Source organism: Mustela nigripes, chromosome 16 (genome assembly GCF_022355385.1).
Source record: "Mustela nigripes isolate SB6536 chromosome 16, MUSNIG.SB6536, whole genome shotgun sequence".
In the NCBI taxonomy this organism is placed as follows: Eukaryota; Metazoa; Chordata; class Mammalia; order Carnivora; family Mustelidae; genus Mustela; species Mustela nigripes.
In genome coordinates, this window is record NC_081572.1 from 44,713,503 (window position 1) to 44,732,048 (window position 18,546).

The 18,546-nt window shown below is 53.9% G+C and overlaps 3 protein-coding genes across 4 annotated transcripts in view; all 3 read right to left on the bottom strand.

Moving 5' to 3' along the window:
- Positions 1-260: 260 nt before the first annotated feature.
- On the bottom strand, positions 261-12,601 carry SCARF1 (scavenger receptor class F member 1). The gene is made up of 11 exons (XM_059380812.1): positions 12,125-12,601; positions 11,741-11,802; positions 11,386-11,487; positions 9,996-10,521; positions 7,577-7,795; positions 6,980-7,108; positions 6,085-6,188; positions 5,016-5,136; positions 3,631-3,752; positions 3,403-3,546; positions 261-2,745 (listed from the first exon to the last, which is right to left on the bottom strand). Exons 1-11 carry the CDS (start codon positions 12,337-12,339, stop codon positions 1,886-1,888), a joined length of 2,604 nt encoding a protein of 867 aa, XP_059236795.1. The 5' UTR covers positions 12,340-12,601; the 3' UTR covers positions 261-1,885.
- Positions 12,602-12,753: 152 nt separating this feature from the next.
- Positions 12,754-16,598, bottom strand: RILP (Rab interacting lysosomal protein). Of its 2 annotated transcripts, XM_059380814.1 has the most exons (9): positions 16,142-16,598; positions 15,975-16,068; positions 15,784-15,890; positions 15,438-15,671; positions 15,058-15,188; positions 14,554-14,676; positions 13,495-13,578; positions 13,135-13,221; positions 12,754-13,103 (listed from the first exon to the last, which is right to left on the bottom strand). In XM_059380814.1, exons 1-9 carry the CDS (start codon positions 16,367-16,369, stop codon positions 12,914-12,916), a joined length of 1,278 nt encoding a protein of 425 aa, XP_059236797.1. In that variant the 5' UTR covers positions 16,370-16,598; the 3' UTR covers positions 12,754-12,913. The 2 variants fall into 2 exon arrangements, with proteins under 2 accessions (XP_059236797.1, XP_059236796.1); XM_059380813.1 differs by having other exon boundaries at positions 12,992-13,221; positions 15,058-15,185; positions 16,142-16,597.
- A 574-nt stretch (positions 16,599-17,172) lies between these two features.
- Positions 17,173-18,546, bottom strand: part of PRPF8 (pre-mRNA processing factor 8) — a 35,740-nt gene continuing 34,366 nt past the window's right edge. The window contains exons 40-43 of the mRNA XM_059380310.1: positions 18,172-18,312; positions 17,891-18,030; positions 17,588-17,790; positions 17,173-17,507 (exon numbers count right to left, since the gene is read on the bottom strand). Of these exons, the coding sequence (XP_059236293.1) occupies positions 17,353-17,507; positions 17,588-17,790; positions 17,891-18,030; positions 18,172-18,312 (639 nt within the window). The 3' untranslated portion in view covers positions 17,173-17,352. The remainder of the gene's footprint in view (positions 17,508-17,587; positions 17,791-17,890; positions 18,031-18,171; positions 18,313-18,546) is intronic.

The window sequence follows — 18,546 nt, forward strand, 5'->3', positions numbered from 1 at the left end:
TGCCCACCAAAAAAAAAAAAAAAAAAAAAAGACTGTCTAAATTAAAATTTTAAATTTCTATAGAAAGAAGAAGGAAACTATTAACAGCATTAAATCACCAATCACAAATGGGGCAAAGAATTAATATCCTTGATATACATAGACACTTATAAATCAATGAGGAAAAGATGAACACCTCAGTTGAAAATCGGGGAAAGAACATAATCAGATAACTCATAGGAAAAAAAATAATTATTAAAGACACGAAAAGAAGCTCAACCTTAGAATAAGCATAGAAATTCACATTTTAATGATACGATTTTTTGATAGTTAAAAAACAAATGTAAAAAACCCTTTTATCTGTACAAAACTTTTAACTTCTTAAAAAGTTTTAGCATGTTATCACTTTATTATTTCTATCGTGCTAAGATAATGAGATACCATTTCAGCCTATTAGACCGGGTGTGCGGAAATAGATCTTGCCATCATTTGTGAGAATACAAAACCATGTAACTTTTTTGGAGGGCAATGTAAAGTGCGTGCCCAAATATTTAATGTCTTATCCTATCACCCAGCAATTCCACTTCTAGGAATCTCTTCTGCAGAAAAACATGCACAGTGCAAAAATGGACAAAATAGTACACTGTGTCATTTATTGCATCAAAATGATTAGAAACAACCCAAATCTCCACGGGTAGGGGAATGGTTTAAATAACCTGTGTTTTTTCCACATGATGGAATTCCATGTAGCCATTTTTTTAATAAAAAGAGGTAGCTTTACATTTACGGACATCAAAATATAACCAAACTGTATTGTTAAGTAAAAACACAAAGTGTACAACAATATGATCTTTTGTTTTCATGTGTCCAGAAAAACATCTGAAAGGAAAGATCTGAACTGTTCACCAGATTCTCTGAGCACTGGGATAGAAGGGGAAGCTGCTGTTTCTGTACTGACTAGGTAATTCAAGTATGTGAGAAAAAAATTTCAAACAAGACCAAAAGACATTCAGAGACAAGTTAAGTCTGGTCCCTCCCCTGTCCCTCAGGTTCCTCTGAGGAAAAGGGAAATCTCTTTTTTACTTTATACATGTCTATAATGTTAGTACTTTTTAAAATTTTTCACAAAAAACATTGTTTTAATATTTTTTTAAAAATCTAGTGAGAAAAGTAAAAAGAATGTTCACTAATGACAATTTACAAATAATACAAAAGTTTAAGAAAATAAATATTAGCTACAATCTCATCTCCCCCCCCCAAAAAAATGCCATTTGATGCCTCTCCCTCAAAATTTTTTATGCACATACATCCTTCAGAAAAAAAACGTTTGTAAAACAATCACAAAATATACACAAAGTGGGAGAATTCTAAACATGTAGCCTGAAGCAAAAAGAAATGAAATTTATAAAAAAAAAGACACCTTATTTTTTACACTTAACAGTTGAGCATAAACAGTCTCCCCTATTTCCCATATTAAATATTCTTACACAATGTGATTTTTGTGGTTGTTTAGAGACCTATCCTAAGCAATCTTTCTTTAACCAATCTTTTGTCATCATTTAGGTTGTTTCCCATTTCAGAAAAATGTTTTGCAAATGGAGGAAAGAATAGCCTTTTGGGGCAGAGTCTAGGAAAACAGAAAAAAAAGTCCCTGCAGTCATCTCTTTCCCCTTCCTGACTCCACCCCATGGGGTCTCTGCCCAGGCCTTCCAGACCACTCCCAGAGCACTGCCAGGGCCCAGAGCCAATTGGCCTCCAGCTCTGACGTTTCCCCATGAAAGGGCAGAGGCTCTGGTCTGTCTTTCCTGGCCCTGAGATCTTTTTCCAGCAAAACACAGTCTGATCCAGGGGCAGTTCAGAAGCCTACCCCTATCCACAGTCTTCCCACTCTCCAAATTCAAGGTTCTCAGGGTGCTGGTAGCCCAGAGATGGGTGTAACGTTCTCATACTGGGGCTCCTCCTGCTCTTTCTCATCAGCCAGCTTTTGGGGATCCTGTTCTTGGGGGCCACTGTCAGGGGTCAGCTCCTGGGCCCTTCCTGAATTCTTGGTACCATCCCCCAGCCCCCTGGCCACTTCCTCTGGCCCAGTTCCTACAGACTCTAAGGACCTAGTAAGCTCTTCATTGGGGGCTAGGCTGGGGCTCTGCTTGGCAGAGCCAGAGGCTAGTCCAGGGCTGCCCTTATTTCGACTAAGGGCCCGGCGTGGAGGCTTGGGGATGGCACTCTTGACCTTGGGCCCTGCCTGGCCTTTCTGGAAGCTACCAAAACGGCGGAGAACAGACCGGACAGGGCCCTCAGATAACTGGGGTGTCCCTGCCAGCATGTAGATCGTAGTCACAGAGCCTGAGCCCTCCAGGACACTGCCCTCAATGGCTTCTACACGCTCAGCCACTGTCCGGCCACCAAGAGGTAGCCGGCGGCGGCCAGTGGCTGAATCCCTGGGGCTGGCAGCACCAGGAAGGGTTTCATCCATTTCTGCTTTCTCTGAGTCCATGGACTCCTCAGCCTCCTGGCTTTCAGGGCCCAACTGGGCCCCCCGGGAGAGCCTCTTGGGCTTTCGGAGAGGACTGGAGATTTCCCCTGAGCTTCGGCGACTCTGTGGGGCAAACTTGGTGCCTTCGGCAAAGGAGACTGACGGCCGTTTGGCCCGGGCGAGGCTGGAAGTGCGCGGGATGGGAAATGGGGTGGAGGCGTCCTCGGGGGGAGGGACGGGGCCTCCAGCCAGGCTGGCTTCTGGAAACTCTCCGTGGGCCACAGTGACCATCCCTGGAAGAGGAGACAGAAGAGGCTGCCTAAAGCTGGGCTTGCCACCCCAATCGGTCCTGTTTACTCAGTTTGACATCTGCTGGGAAGCATCAACAATGGGGTGAGGAAATGGGTGAGGGTACAGAGGCAGGGGACGGCCTATTCAGGTAGACATGACTCCTTCCACACACTCTTCTCACCACTCCTTCCCCTGTGAACTAATGCCACATGCTAGCCAAGCTAAAGCTCTGTCAGTGTGTCACACTCCAGTCCCTCTCACCTTCGGGCCTTTGCGTGTGTTGTTCCCTCTTCCTGAAACACCATTCTCACACCCCTCCTTAGCTGTCACTTGGTTGACTCCTCCTGATTCTGCTAGACTCAACTCCTGAGCCATCTTCCCTGGTCCTAATCACCCCTGACAGGGCTGGATCATGAGCCCCAACTTTTATGTCCCCCATCAAAGCATGTTGACACAGCCTCTGTCCTACATGTTCCCGATCACCACCCGCCAGACAGGAAGCTTGGGGAGACCGGAATGTTCGGTCTTGTTCTTTACCATGTCCCACGGCCAGGAAATGGACCTGCACTCGAAAGGCCACTGGATACATGTTTGCTGAAGGAATAAAGAAGTGGCAGTGGGCAGGGATGCTCAGGGCGGAGCGGGCTGTCGGGGACTACCTTCTTGGGGTGGTACACAGTAGGCCGGGCTCTCGTCTTCTCCGGACTCGGGATCAGAAGAGAAGGAGTCATCTGAGGCCCAGCCGGCCGAGGGTGGCTCAATGAAGCTGTGGTTGAAGGGGATCTCCGGGTCATGGTGAGAGACTGCAGAGGGCTCGGGGTCAGGCACGGAGGTCCACGGAAGACCTTGTCCCATCCCAGCCCCTGACCTTCAGCACCCATACTGACCTGTCACCCAGGGAAGCTTGTGGCTGCTGAAGCTACCACAGGGTAGTGCCGAGCCCAGGCTGCTCAGCGCCCCCCAGACCTGCAGCTTCATCCTGGTCACAGCAGCTCCATCGCTTGCTGGCCTGAGGGTACGGGAGGGTGGTCAGTGCATAAGACTACTGGTGGGAGTAGGGTGGGGGCCGCAGAAAAGGGTCAGGACCATCTTAGTCCTGGGGTTAGTGTGAGAGAGGCAGGGTCACAGAGTGACTGTCTACTTCAGTGGTTCCCTTGGGCCACAGAATAAAATCCAAACAACAGGCTTCACCTCTCTGAGCCTCAGTTTCCTCATCTGTCAAGCTAGTGCCTTTCTATCACGCTAGTGCCAGGCACCTGGTGGGGGTTCCCCCAAATGCAGCTTTGTGTTACTATCACCCTTGCTGAGTCCCAGTTCAGCTACATTTCTGAAAGTGCCACCACCTCCAGGAAGCCTGTCCCTGACCGCCCACCCTCCAACTGGAAGCCACGGCTTCACTGTTACCATTCCTCTGACAGCCTTTGTCCCTTTCTGTTCTCGAGTGGAGGTCTTCTTCCCCACGCCCAGGGTCTGTCATCTGTGAGTACCACACAGCACAGAGTAGGATGCTTGGGGATTAGTGCATGAACTAATACAAGAGCACCAGAGAATCCAGAAAAACAGAGCATGGGCTTTGTGGGCGCCAGTGACAGGCTGGGTCACCTTAGGCCTCCGTGTCCTCCTCTGTGGTTTGAGAACACTAATCCTTCCGCCTGCATGTTCCCTGCTCTGAACCTCCTTGCTGCTCTGAGTCTCCAAGGAACCAGAAATGTGATGAGATTTGGTAAAGGAACAAAGCTCGGTCAAATAACATTCCCCAGCAGTGGGCACCCCCACTTCCACCCCCGAAAGTCCCCCTAATCCTTCCTATTATCTCCTCTTCTCAGAAAGCCGCCATCTCTGATAAACCACCACTTGGACTTTGATGTCACTCTCCTTTGGAGAAACAGGGAGTTGTTGAGGCCTAGTCTCTTCCTGTCCCTGCCCAGCATTGCCCTGGGGCTTCTGCCTTCCCTGCTTTCCTCCTTGGATCCCTGTGAATAAACCCTCAGCAGCTGGGGGCTTTGAGTTGCCCCAGCCTGATGCCCAGTGCACAGTGACGCTGCTCACCCTCCAGCAACTCGGAAACTTGCTTCTGGAAGGCTTTCAAGGAAGGTATGGCCTGGACATGGCAGTGTCCAGGCCATGACCACTGCCAGCTACCCCGTTACCTCGGACTTAAGTGTGTGACCCGGCCAGTCCTTCCCCACCCCCAAAGGGAAACCAGATGCCAGCCTGCTCCCAAACCCCTGTCCCAAGCTGGGGGTGGGGGAAGGGACAGGCCAGAGTTCACCTGTCCTTGGGGTCCAACCGGGCGGCCCAGCAGCAGCAGGCACAGAAAATGAGGCCCAGGAGAAGCAGCAGCAGAGGCACAAGGATGCCAGCTATGAGGGCTGCATCCCGACTGTGGTGCCCTGGGGAGAGGAAGAGAGAGCAGGAGATGGCCAAATATTCTGGGCCATTGTGTTTTCCATACATCATGCTTCCTCTCCAGCTCTGAGTTGTCCCCCGGCCCCCCAGAATCTTCCACCTACGGGTCCCTCCCCTTTTTCTGAGAGATGTAGACTGTATTCAGCTCCCCAAAGCAGCAATCCTGCTAGCCTGTCCCCAGCCTGGGCCCTGGTCTGTTCCACAAGCCCCTGTTCCCACTTATCACATACCTGGTACATATTCCCTTTGTAGCAGGTCTGAGAGTTGCCTGCTCATTTCCTGGCTGCTAGCCTGGTTTCTCAGGAGGCAGGGGCTGTCCTATTTTCAGGGACCCCCAAAGTTAACCATACAGATTTCATGCCTCTGAAGTGAGCCCAGACTCCCTGTCAAGGGATACATCCCTGGAGCCATATAAAGGGCCAGTCTCTCCCTGGTTACTGCCCCCTGCACCTTTCTTCCTTCCTTCCTTTCTCTCTTCTTTCTTTTTAAGATTTTATTTATTTATTCAGGGGCGCCTGGGTGGCTCAGTGGGTTACGCCGCTGCCTTCGGCTCAGGTCATGATCTCAGGGTCCTGGGATCGAGTCCCGCATCGGGCTCTCTGCTCGGCAGGGAGCCTGCTTCCTCCTCTCTCTCTCTCTGCCTGCCTCTCTGTCTACTTGTGATCTCTGTCTGTCAAATAAATAAATAAAATCTTTAAAAAAAAAAAAAAAGATTTTATTTATTTATTTGATAGAGAGAGCGCAAGTAGGGGGAGAGGCAGGCAGAGGGAGAGGGAAAAGCAGGCTCCCTGCTGGGCAATTGGCGGGCGGGGGTGGGGGCTAGGGTGGGGGTGGTGGGAGGGTGGTGCTCCATCCCAGAACCATGGGATCATGATCTGGGCTGAAGGCAGATGCTTAACCAACTGAGCCACCCAGGTGCCCCTGCACCTTACCCAGCTGGCAGGCCCCAGAGACAGGGTTGCAGGGTCCCTCTGGACATTCACAGGGAACAGAGCAGTTGTTGCCATGGAAACCAGGTGGGCATGAAGTGTTGCAGCTATGGGATGATAAGAGACAAAGGCTGAAGGCTGGGTGAGAAGAGTTAGGGGTAGGCGGGGCACAGAGGAAGGTAGATTTCTGGGCACCGCTCCCCACCCCCTGCCACACAGACATCCCTGGACGATGCCCAAGCAGACTCCTCTGACCTCTGAGCCCACATTCTAAGTACCACTGGCAGTACTTGGGAGAATCCCCTTAGCCTCTAAGCCTGTCTTCCAGAGAGGCCATCCAGAGGCGGCCCCTCGGTACTCAGCCCCCCAGGGTATAATCTTCAGACAAGCTCCACCTCTCCTGATCCTCACCCCTAGCCCATCCAGCACTAAAGTGAAATAAGCCAGAGGCCAACGGCATCCAGAGAAAAGTCTTCAGGGTCTGGAGGTCTGAGCCGCCCTGCCCTGCTCTCTGGGCCTTGGTCCTCTCCTCTAGAAAATTAGGTCTGTTCCACGTGATTCTACATTCAGTCCTAGAGGTGGAAAACCTGACATCAAAGACATTGACCTTGTTTATGTTTTACCATCTCAAGACCTCAGGGAAACAACAATGGAGTCGGCAATCCTACCCCTAAAGAACTTCTCCACCTCATTAGGGAGCCAGGCCTTTTAGATTAAGCATCACTACTTCTGGAAGATGCGGACCTCATAGCAGGAGGAATAACTTCGCAGTGATGAGCTGAGCATGCTGGGTGGGTGTGTGGAGGGGGAGAAGCCCAGGAAGGGAAGTTCAGGAAACAGACAGCACAGAGGTCTGACCTAACCCCCTGCCTCCCTGCCAGGGCCCCAGTTCTCTCACCTGGGTCCCCAGTAGCCAGCATGGCAGATACACTCTCCAGTCACAGCATCACAGGTCCCCTGAACACAGGTGTGGCAGACAGAGCTACAGCCCTCCCCATAGGTGCCAGTCGGGCAGGGGTCTTCACACCTGAGGTGATGAGAGACTTGGAATAGGTGGGCAGGGCAGGCCTGGCAAGGCAGAGCCCCCACAGAAGGGTCTTACCCATCTTCCCCCATTCTTCTGGACCCAGGACCCCAACTGTCTACTCCTCGGCAATGAAGCTCAGGTGTAAACAGGGCCTTGAACCTGGGGCCAAACCCAAGAGGTGACAGACTACAGAGCCTAGAGAGGAAGAAGAGAGCTCAGGAAAAAAAAAAGAGAGAGAGAGAGAGAGAGCGAGCTCAGGATACCTGAGTGGCGAAGGAGGAAGAGAACTCTGCCCAGGGCCTCATCAGCCCTCATCTCTCTTCCCTCACACTTCCCCAGGAGGCAGGCCCCAAAGGCTTTGTGAATTAGTGTACTGGGGGAGGGACCAGCAACTCCCCAGAGGGAGTAGCTGGAACCAGGATCCTGAAGGAAGGTGCACCCCACCCAGGAACAGGCCGGCCCCCTCACCTGGGCCCCAGCCACCCAGGGTCACAGTGTTGACAGTGCCCAGTGTCTGGCTGACAGGCCTCCCCAAGCCGGCAGTGGGGGCACAGCTGTCCACAGCTCTCGCCAAAAGTGCCAGGTGGGCAGGGCTGGTGGCACTGGGTTCCGTTCCAGCCCGGCTCGCAGGACTCACAGCTGCCTGTGTCTACAGAGCATGGCTCCTTGTGCTTGCAGTGACCGCAGCTGGGAAGGGAAGGAGTGCATGGCAGCACTGAGGAGCGGATAGAGGGAGTCCCCACTGAGGCCTCCAGGGACACTGGAGAGCACCCAGAGCACTCAGGCAGGTTTAAACCTCAGTTTCCCCATGTTGTACCGCAAAAAGGCTGGACAGAGGATCTCCGTAGGATGCCAGCCCTCTCCTTCTAACTTCCCATTCTAGAACCTGGCCTTCCTAGGGTCCCAGGGTTACCAAGAACTCCCAGCCCAGCCAGAACAGCCAAGTTACTTTGGCCAACCTTCTCCCCAGTGTTCCTTCCTATCCCTTTTCTCCCCTCAACCCTCCTTTCCCCGCCATCTCTGAGGTCTGGCATGATTGGGACTCAGAGTATCTCCTGTCCCACAAGATGAAAATGCATAAAAATTAAAACATGTCTGTTTTCATCACTATAATTTCAAGTTTATCTTATGTTTAAAAAAAAAAAAGTCTTCGGGGTGCTTTCCTGGCTCAGTGGGTTAAGCATCTGCCTTCAGCTCAGGTCATGATCTCAGGGTCCTGGGATCAAGACCCACATGGGGCTCTCTGTTCTGCAGGGAGTCTGCTTCTCCCTCTCCTCCCTACCACCTTGTGCTATCTTTCACTCATCCTTTCAAATAAATAAGTAAAATCTTAAAAAAAAATTTTTCCCCAGTTTTTTTTTTTTTTTAGATGTAATTGTCATACTGCACTGAGTAACTTTAAGGTACACAGCCTCGACTTGACTTACCTATATCGTGAAATGATTACCACAGTAAGTTTAGCTAATGTCCCTCATCTCATGTAGGTGCAAAAACAAAAAACAAAACAAAACAAAAACAACAACAAAAAATTTTTTTTTCCTTTGTGAACTCTTAGGATCTACTCTCCTAAGAAGTCTCCCACTAAGGTTTTCCTTAATCTTAATTTCTCATTGATTCTTTTTTTTTTTTTAAGATTTTATTTATTTGATTGACAGACAGAGATCACAAGTAGGCAGAGAGGCAGGCAGAGAGAGAGGGAGATGCAGGCTCCCTGAGGAGCAGAGAGCCCGATGTGGGGTTCGATCCCAGGACCCTGAGACCATGACCTAAGCCGAAGACAGAGGCTTAACCCACTGAGCCGCCCAGGCGCCTCTCTCATTGATTCTTTAACAGTTTCTTGAAAAGTCTTTCTTTGGATAGTTATCTGGAATCATATGTTTGGATCAGATTCGTTTGTTCATAAAATCAATTTAGCAGATCCGCAACAGAAAGAAAAAGCAATCAAGCAAGCAAGCAAGCATTACAGTGTGTGTATGTATCTCACGTATGTAATCTATAGATATATACACATTTATATTACATGTAATACGTGAAGCAAAGATAAGTGTATGTTGTCTGGTTAAGCTTTTACCCCAGAGCTGTGTGTGTTGAGACAGACAGAATTAGGTGGGATGTAAAACGCATTTCCTTTTGTTTTGTTTTTATTTGCTTTTAAGTAAGTGCCATGCCCAAGGCGCAACGCCCAGTGCAGGGCTGCAACTCAAGCACCCCCACCCCAACCCCCGTTCAAGAGTCGCATGCTCTACCTACTAAGCCAGACAGGCGCCCCAAAACGCATTTCTTTCTTTCTTTTTTTTTTTTTTTAAAGATTTTATTTATTTATTTGACAGAGAGAGATCACAAGTAGGCAGAGAGGCAGGTAGAGAAAGACAGAGGAGGAAGCAGGCTCCCTGCTGAGCAGAGAGCCCGATGCGGGGGCTCGATCCCAGGACTCTGGGATCATGACCTGAGCCGAAGGCAGAGGCTTAACCCACTGAGCCACCCAGGCGCCCCAAAACGCATTTCTTACTGTGCGTGGAGCGGCCCAAGTTTGAAAGCCACTAAGTTTGAAAGGCACCCTGCAATCGTTTTGTCACGCTTTTGTCATGCCCCTTCCTTCCTCTCATTCATCTTTTATCTGCTTCTAACTATAGTTTGCTGGTACTCCTACGGTTTGAGAACAACCAGACGACAAGCTGGGCGAAGCTGGACCTCGGGCTTCGAGGGTCTTTCTCCTCCTTCTGTCCCGTCCCCGTCGGTCTTGGCGGAAAGCACCGGGCCCTGCTATCCCCGCGCCCCCGCCTCTGCCCGGCTTCCCCCCTCCCCCGCGCTCTCGCCCCTGCACCCCCGCACCGCTCCTGCGCGGGGCAGGGGGTGCTCACGGTCGCTGCCCCCGCCTCCCGCTCACCTGTCGCGGCAGTGAGGCCCGTAGCTGCCGGCGCGGCAAGGCAGCTCGCAGTGGGCACCGCGGAAGCCCGGCGGGCAGGCGCACTGGCCGGAGGCGGCACTGCAGCGACCGCGCACGCACTCGCACTGCTGCCGGCACTCGGGGCCCCACCAGCCCGGGCGGCAGACGCAGCGGCCGGTCTCCTGTGTGCACGGGGAGCCATGGCAGGCGCAGCGGAAGCTGCAGCGGCGGCCCCACCAGCCCGGCTCACAGCGGCAGGAGCCGTCGGCTTGATCGCAGCGCGCCGCCGCCGGGTTGCACTGGCACGGGCGGCGGCAAGTGGAGGACCACCAGCCGGGCTCGCAGCGGCACGCGCCCGTCGCGGGGTCGCAACGCCCGTGCGGGCCGCAGGCGCAAGCGAACTCACAACGGCCGCCCCAGCGGTCCGCTTGGCAGTGGCACACGCCCGTGGCCGGCTCGCACTGGCCGTGTGGGTGGCAGGCACAGATCTCACGGCAGTCGGGACCCCAGTACTGGCCGGGGCAGCCTGCAGGGATGGGGTGGGGACGGAGTGGGGAACGGAAGGGGGTCAGCAGGCTCTGGGCCAGACATGGCTCTCCACAGCGTCGCAACCCCCTTCCACAAGGAAGAGGGGTGCCAGGCCCACGCCCAAGAGCCAGAGACAGACCCTTGAACAGGCAGCCTAACCTCCTGGGGCACAGCTCACTTCCTGCCTCTGACTCTGAACTACAAAAACCCTTTGCAGTGGGCCCAGCTTCCTACTTCATACCCCAGAACACACTTAGAGGTCCTGAGTGGGAGAAGCTTTGGTCAGAGTCACACAGAAGTAGGATTTCATCCATGCCCCTGCCTTCCTCTCACGCCCTACCCCCATCCTCCACCCACCCCACTGGAGGTGAACTGAGCGTCCTGAGTGTCGACCCCAGCCCAGATGGTGACTGTGAAGGTCACAAAAAAGCCACATTTGTCCCTAGTGTCTCTTCTCAGCCCTGAGTCCTGCTCTCTGGCCATCCTGCGCACCAAACCCTTTCCCATGCCCTCTTTTCACCAGAGAAGGAAGAGCCGGGCCAGGGTTCTCCTTCCACCCTCCACACATGCCCATTTTGCAATTAACAGGGATAACCAGCGTCTTTTCCGAGAAGTTGGGCAAGATGGTGAAGGGCACACAGCTAAGAACTGTGGGTAGGGCTTTGCGGATATGGGTAAAAACCAGATGACTCAGGTCACCTTCCAGGAATGCGTCACTTCCCAACTCTGGGCCTCCATCTCCTCGGTGAAGCTTGGAGGGATTCTGGCCCTGCTGTTCTAAGATCACATTTCTACCTGCTTTGCCTCCCCGCGGCCCAGTTCTGCCTAGCAACTTCATCCTCCAGTTGAAACTAGGACTCACGGGAGTTGCACTGGGCCCCGAAGAATCCAGGTTTGCATCGACAGAGGCCTGGTTTCACACAGACTTCATCTTCCCGGCAGGCATCTAGCCCTTCACAGATGGCTGAAAAACATCCCACCCAGGTGGGAAGGATGGTGGCATGGCCAAACCAGGGGACCACTCTGCCCCTCTCACTGGTTCCCAGCACCCTGCCCCCTCAAGAGTCATTCCATCAGGGCTGGGCCCGGGGGGATGTCAGGATGGGCTCCAGCTCTAGGGCTCAGGAGGGGAAATAGGTCCCAGGAGGAGGGGAAGGAAGAGTCACTGGGCTATGTCCTCATTTCTTCTTGGGTAGGGATCTGTTCTGGCTACTCACGGATAGTGCATTCTTGATCTTTCTGCCTCCAGCCTGGGCAGCACTGGATATCAGCAGAGGGGCTGTGGGGCAGAGAGGGGTCAGCCGGGGGACAGACTGTCTCCACAGGTAGATCTCTATCTCTGGCTGAGATGTGGGAGGCCGCCTGAGCCCCATCAGGCAGGCCTAGCCAAGAGTCACAGCTCCAGTGTTCCTAATCCCTTCCCTTTCCTTCCCTGGCCCTCTCACCTCCAGCCTTGCCTATCTACCACCCTCCAGGCTGTCCCCAGGCCCCCTTCCCTTCAGCTCCATGGCCTCTTCCCTCATGTCTTCCTCCTTCTCGGCAATGCCTCTACCCCAGTTCAGCCACCACCACCCCGACCTCAGATTCCCACAAAGACCCACCTGCTGGCCAGGCAGACATGCTGCCCATTGGGGTCCAGCTTGGACTCCTGGGTCCCCTGTGTCCAGAGCAGCAACAGTAGCAGCAGCCTCAGTCCCATGGCGGCCCGTTCAGCCGGAGGGTTTGGGTTAGTCTGGCCCCCACAGCTCCCAACCCCCTCCCTGCTTCCTTCCAAGGCCTTTCCTGAGGAAACCAGTGTGAAGGGGCGGGCTGCCATGAGGCACCTCCCTGAGAGGGGTGGAGGGGGGGAGTTGCTGGGAAGATCAGACACCAGACAAATAAAAAGGAAAGGAAAGCTGTGGTGAAGGCTGAGTGGGTACTATAAGGGCTGGCCTCAGTCTGGAGGGGTCAGGAAGATGAAAAGCCTGGATACTGGGGCACAGGCAAGGGTGTGTGGTGAGACTGGGAGCCATGTCTTTCCATTAGGTCATACTACACAAGTGAGGCCCTCACCAGGAGAAGCTCCCCACCCACTTAACAACCAACAAGACCCTGTGAGGAAACCACAGCCTGCCCCTGGTCCTGTCGGACTTGGCAGGTCCAGCCTGCCCCCCAGGCGGGGGCAGACTGCTAATACACAGACTTGGAGCCATTTCTGGGTATCATGGGCAGCTGCTTTATTATATTGCCTTAGGCTACTCTCACAAACCCTTGGGAGGTAGGTAGTCAGCTCTCCATTATATGGATAGGAAAACTGAGACTCCAGAAGGAAGCAATTTTATCTGACCCTTGAGGCTTGGCACAGAGATACAGGAAAGGAAAGTAGGCTGAGCTCTTCATCATGACCTAGCTCAGGCCAGGACTGGGAAAGAGCCTGGGGAGGGCTGAGAAGAACAGAGCCCTGTCCTCATTTGAGGCCACACACCCACCCATAGCCGGATTCCAAAGTCAGTTCTCTGGGGCAGCTGAGACTGCCCCAGACAAAGATGTTCATCAGGTGCAGAGCAGAGCCAGTCAGGAATTGAGGACTGTGGGGCTGCCCCCAGGCTCCAAGTGGGGTTGTTGTGGGGCCTCCTCTTCTCCCCCTAACTCACTGGGAGCCATGCTGCTGGTCTGGGCTTCACGGGCCTCTGTTTCACTCTGATAGGACAGGCCAAAGCTGGGGGGAGAACCAAGAGGTATTTTGAGCTTGGATACCAGAGAGGTCAAAGGCTATGGGCTCGGGGAGTGGTGAGGAAAGAGGATACAATAGGAAGAAAGGGCAACCCGAAGTACTGAGGAGGGGAAGGGGCCAGGGTCAATGGAGGGAGGGGCATACTTAGAGCTCAGGATAGCAGGATGAATGTCAGTGGAGCAGGAAAGGGGAGAAGAACAAAGGTGGGGCCCCTCCTTCACCCCCACAACCTTTGCCCTTCCTCTTCCCACAACATACAAACTTTGTATTCTGGACTCAGTGGGTGCAGGGTGGGCTCCCTTATCACTGGAGAGCAGGAGCCATGAGCTGTCTTCATCGTCACTGAGGCAGAGAAGAGGAGAGAGGAGATATGGGGGTCATTCATCAAGGCCCTGGGGGACCATGGGAATCCAGCTATGTCCTGTCTTCTGCACAATACCCAGAAACAGCCAAGGGAGAACAGAGTGACTATGGGACCCTCAAGCCTGGAGAGAAGCAGGTGCTAGGGAGATGAAGGAAGGACATCTTGAGGCTTTAATTTGATAGCCTCATAGCAGGTCCTGATGTGCCTGTAATTACATTCTTTTTTTTTTTAATATTTTATTTATTTGACAGAGATCACCAGCAGGCAGACAGAGGGAGAGGAGGGGAAGCAGGCTTCCCGCTGAGCAGAGAGCCGGACGTGGGGCTTGATCCCAGGACCCTGAGATCATGACCTGAGCTGAAGGCAGAGGCTTTAACCCACTGAGCCACCCAGGTGCCCCCCTCTTTTTTAAAAAAGATTTTATTTATTTGACAGACAGAGATCACAAGTAGGCAGAGAAGCTGGCAGAGAGAGAGGAGGAAGCAGGCTCCCCGCTGAGTAGAGAGCCCGATGTGGGGCTCAATCCCAGGACCCTGGGATCATGACCTGAGCTGAAGGCAGAGGCTTTAACCCACTGAGCCACCCAGGCGCCCCTGTAATTACATTCTTAACCCCCTGAGAACAAGCAGATCCAGCCAAGAGAGGAAACTGAAAAACTAAGGTGGAGAAGCAGCATTACCAGATTTCTTCAGCAGAAGATACATAGTGAGCATGGCAAGTGCGATCCAGATAGAAGATGTGGCAGGCTGGACAGCAGGCTCAGGGGTGATCAGGCCAGGTTAATAGGTTTAAGAAGTGACTAGGCTAGGTGACAGGCTCAGGGAGGGATGAGGCTAAGGTGGTAGGCTCAAGGGATGACCAGGCTGGGTTAGAGCAGGACCCAGCTGGGTCATCAGGCTCGGCACAAAGAGCAAGGGAGGACTGGCTCAGTGGGAATGGAGGCAGGGACTTACCTGCTCTCTGCCTCCTCTGGGATCCCTAACATCTTGGCCTTGATCTTCTTCCGCTGCTTCTTGACAGCCACCTTCATGGCCTCAACCAGAAGCCCAGGGACCCGGTGGTCTGCGAGCAGCTCCCTATAGAGGAGGGAAAAGGGCAGGGTAAGCCCTGGGAATGCCAACCATTGCTCTCATCCCAAGTGCCTGTGTGTGTTGTTCCCCTTTTTGAAACACTCTGCCTTGCTAACACACCTCATAGGTAGCTTAGATGTTGCCCCCTCCTAGGAATCTTTCTTTGACCACTGCTGTAACTTTTTGTACTACCTCCTCCCGCATTTGGAATAAGTTCTAGGAAGACAGGAGCTGTGTGATTCATGTCCTCTCAGTGTCCAGCACAGTGCCTGGCACATGTCATTGTGGATAGATCAGTGAACCAAAGAATGAAGCTGGGGACCTGAGGCCCAGCAATGGGTGTGAGTGCGACCCCTGAACTTCCCAGCCCCTGCCCACCGCCCTCACCGCTGGAAGTAGGCCAACTCCTCCTTCAGTAGGAACACATTGGCTTTAAGCTCATTCCGCTCCTGAAGGATCTGCTCGAGCTCCTCTCGACTGAAGCTGCACTGTCCTGCCTTGGAGGGGTGGCCTGGCTGCTGCAGGAAGGGCAGGCTTGGTCAGTGGGGGCCTCTACCGGCGCTCCCCTCCACCCCACCATCACAGAGCAAGTGACGGGCACGGAGACTTGGAGGCGAAGGCGCTGCAACAGATGACAGCTGAGCGTGGGAGCAGGTGCCGGCCACTCGTGTGCCGCCTTCCGCCTTCCGGGTGGACCTGCTACGCAGCACAGAAAACCCGAGTGCCCACCAAGTACCGGACCTGTGAGTACGGTGATGGGCACTCACCGGGTCCTCAGGGTTCCCCGGGGCTCCTGCGTCGGCGGTGGCCCGCTCGGGCTCCTGCCTCTGCTCGTACCCGGAGCCCCTGGTCCGATCCCGCGTCAGCTCCACGGCCCCCTGGCTCTGCAGTTCCCACTCCCTCTCACGGTCCCTCGCCGCGCGCAGCTGAGTCTGTACAGCGGCCAGCTTGTGCCGCAGCTCCGCGTTCACCAGTAGGAGGCGCTGCAGCTGCTCCTGCAGCTGGAGGCGGAGCAAAAGAGGAAGTGGGCGGGGCGCCGACTGATGGGCTAGGAAGCGCCCCGCTTCACGCCCTTCGCCACGCCCCACGCCCTTCGCCCCGCCCCGCCCTCACCGCCTCGGTCTCCTGGCTGCGCTGCTGCAGGTCTCGGTTGTGCGCGCGGAGCTCGTCCCGCTGGCGGTCGGTCACTTCCTTGAGCTGCCTCAGGAGAGCGCGCTCCTCTGAGGAAGGGGCGTTCTTAGTCGAGGCCTGGGGAGGAGGCCCTGAGCCGGCCCGCCCCGCCCGTTGGCCGTGCCCGCACTCACCCTGTGGCCCGGAGCGCAGCTCTCTGCGGAGGCGCTCGTTCTCCTCCCGCAGCCGCCGCAGCTCTGCTTCGGCCTGCTGCGCGGACACCTGCAGCTGGGGAGGCCAGGCGGTGAGGGCTGGACTCCCACCAGCCCTGCGGGGGGCCAGGGGAAAGTCGGTGACTCACTGAGTCTGGGTCCGGCCCCACCGCAGCCTTTTCCAGGAGCTCCAGCGCCCGCACCACGAGCGGCACTAGCCTGGCCGCCGCCTCCGGCCCGAAGCGGCGCGCCAGCTCCTTCAGCTCCGTGCCCAGGGCCCCCGCTAGATGGTACACGAGCTCCGCGGCCGTCCCTGACCCCGCGGCCACCCGAGGCCCGCAGCTGTGCACCCCAGGCACCGCCTTCCTGGGCTCCATGTTCCCTGAAAGTTAAGGGCTGCGACAACCCCCGCCCCCTCCAACCCTCACTGGGGCAGGAAAAAGCCAAACAGTTTCCGGCCCAGGAAGCAGTTTAGGGCAGTAGAGGGCGGGGAAGAAGCGACAGAGGAGGAGCGATGAAGAGAAAAGGCTTGGGGAAAGAGGTAGTGCACTGGGCCCCCTGGGCCCTGTCCTGTTCAAGCCCCCAAGGTCACAGGAAGCGGGACTGCCTACTTCCAGCCAGGCGTCCAAGAGCTGAGGCACAGGGCTCTAAGTGGTCACTTTTGTCAATCCCTCCCCACAGGCCCAGTCCAGGCCCCACCCCTGTGTCTGGAGTCATGAGGCCCAACTTGGCTGCCAAGTACTACAGGCAAAAGGTGAGGTAGGAGGGATGTCATTGGCCTCAGCCAGAGACATCCATCTGCCCAGCCACGCGCCTGTTTTCCCAAGCACCAGTGACACAAAGCTTAAGAAGCTAGGCTGGGCACCACAGCTGCCGGGGGAAAAAACTACAAGCTTCCAGACTCAGAAAATGGGAGCAGCCACTCCAAAGGATGTTGAAAGGAGTGATAGTTTGCAAATATTTTGAAGGGAAGTTGGTAAATATGGTCAATGCAGTAAGGGTATGAAAACCCAACCCCACCCCAGTTCTCTGAATCTAAGGGATACGTGGTCCACAGCCCCTGATTAGGCGCCTTCTACCCCTTTAAGGCTGAGGCCAGCTGTGAACAAGTCCAGCTTCTTCCATCTTTACAGTCAGAATTTGGGCTCAGGGACAAAAAAACCCCAAAAAACTCCAAAAGTCCTATTTATACAAAATTTATTACTATATTTTGCTCAGGACTACAAGCCACCAGAAATCAATAATACAAGAAGCACAAATAGGGGGAAAAGGGACCAAGCTGCTGAATGTCACCAGCTTCTCATTGGGGGTAAAAGGCTCCAGTCTTTGGGACGTCTGAAGCAGGGAGAGGTGAAGACAACTAGGCATAGAGGTCCTCTCGGTCTGCAGAGTAGACCTCGCCTTCTTGCAGGAGCGCGAAGTTGAGGAAGTGGGAAGGCCTGTGCACCTCGTGGTAGAACTCTTTAGGATTTGCCAGCTGCAGCTCATACTTCATGTTGGGATCATGCCGGACACCTTGTGGAAGAAGGAAAGGGCCACTGTTAACCAGGTGCATTGCCTCACCTAGCCTGAGTACCCAGTGCTCTCCAACTTACCCATAAAGTTGTAGTTCCATGAGGACTGGGCAGGAACCATAAAAAAGCCAAGGAAACGGTCTGACAGCAGCATCTGGACCCTTTCATAATGTGAGGGTAGATAGCCCTTGGGATTGTTGCCCTTGTCTGTGTTCTGGCGACCCCATTCATAGCCACTGGGCGTCAACTTATAGGCGGTCAGTGTGCAGGAGCCTGGTGTGAAGCTGAAAGAGGGATGAGGACAGAGTCAGAGCTCAGGCTACCATTTCAGGCCCTGTGCTGCAATGCCCGCCCTGCCATACTTCAACAGGGCCCAAAGCCTACCTGCAGGTGATGATAATGGTCTTTTCACCATCCCAAGATGGGTTGTCAGCCATGATCTTAGCATGGGTAGTGACATCCTGGGGTGACAGCTGGGGGGATTCATTGGGCTGAGTGTGGATCCATCCTAAGGGTTCCATCTCCTATAGGCAAAGAGAGGTAAAAAGCTATTTGGAGCCCTATCCTATCGGCAGTAAGCAATCACTTACGTAAAAGTAACATAGCTGCCTTCCCTCCACCACTCTGACAGAAGAAAGCCTCCATTCTTCTACACCTATACTGACCTTGAGGTACTCATGCTGGGGCAGCTGGCCAGGCAGGTGCACGGTCTGGTGAGTGCCCCACTGTGGTACCATTACGATGCAGCGGATCTCCTTCACCTGGGGGTTATCTGGTGGGCTCACTCCATACAGGTATCCTGCAATCTAGAAACAAGGGGATCAAGAACCAAAATGATTCTTAGTACCATTCTAAGACTCTGGGCTGTTAGACCTGTGTTTCGTTCCCTTCCCCAAGAACAAAGAATAGGTCAAAATGTGGTCAGAATTACCTGGGGTGCTTGTTCAAATGTAAACATGGACCTCATCTCAGACATACCACATCAGAATCTCAAGTGGGGTCCAGGAATCTGCATAGTATAATCTATATAGTATCCGTAA

What these genes read in the sequence shown, in the direction of transcription:
- SCARF1 (XM_059380812.1), bottom strand. Translation starts at nt 12,339, where the DNA reads ATGGCAGCCCGCCCCTTCACACTGGTTTCCTCAGGAAAGGCCTTGGAA. An exon ending in AGATCAAGAATGCACTATCC is followed by an intron (nt 11,488 to 11,740) that starts GTGAGTAGCCAG and finishes GATGTTTTTCAG; the next exon opens with CCATCTGTGAAGGGCTAGAT. An exon ending in CGGTTGGACCCCAAGGACAG is followed by an intron (nt 3,753 to 5,015) that starts GTGAACTCTGGC and finishes CCGTACCCTCAG; the next exon opens with GCCAGCAAGCGATGGAGCTG.
- RILP (XM_059380814.1), bottom strand. Translation starts at nt 16,369, where the DNA reads ATGGAGCCCAGGAAGGCGGTGCCTGGGGTGCACAGCTGCGGGCCTCGG. An exon ending in TGGGGCCGGACCCAGACTCA is followed by an intron (nt 16,069 to 16,141) that starts GTGAGTCACCGA and finishes TGGCCTCCCCAG; the next exon opens with CTGCAGGTGTCCGCGCAGCA. An exon ending in GAGTTGGCCTACTTCCAGCG is followed by an intron (nt 14,677 to 15,057) that starts GTGAGGGCGGTG and finishes CCTCCTCTATAG; the next exon opens with GGAGCTGCTCGCAGACCACC.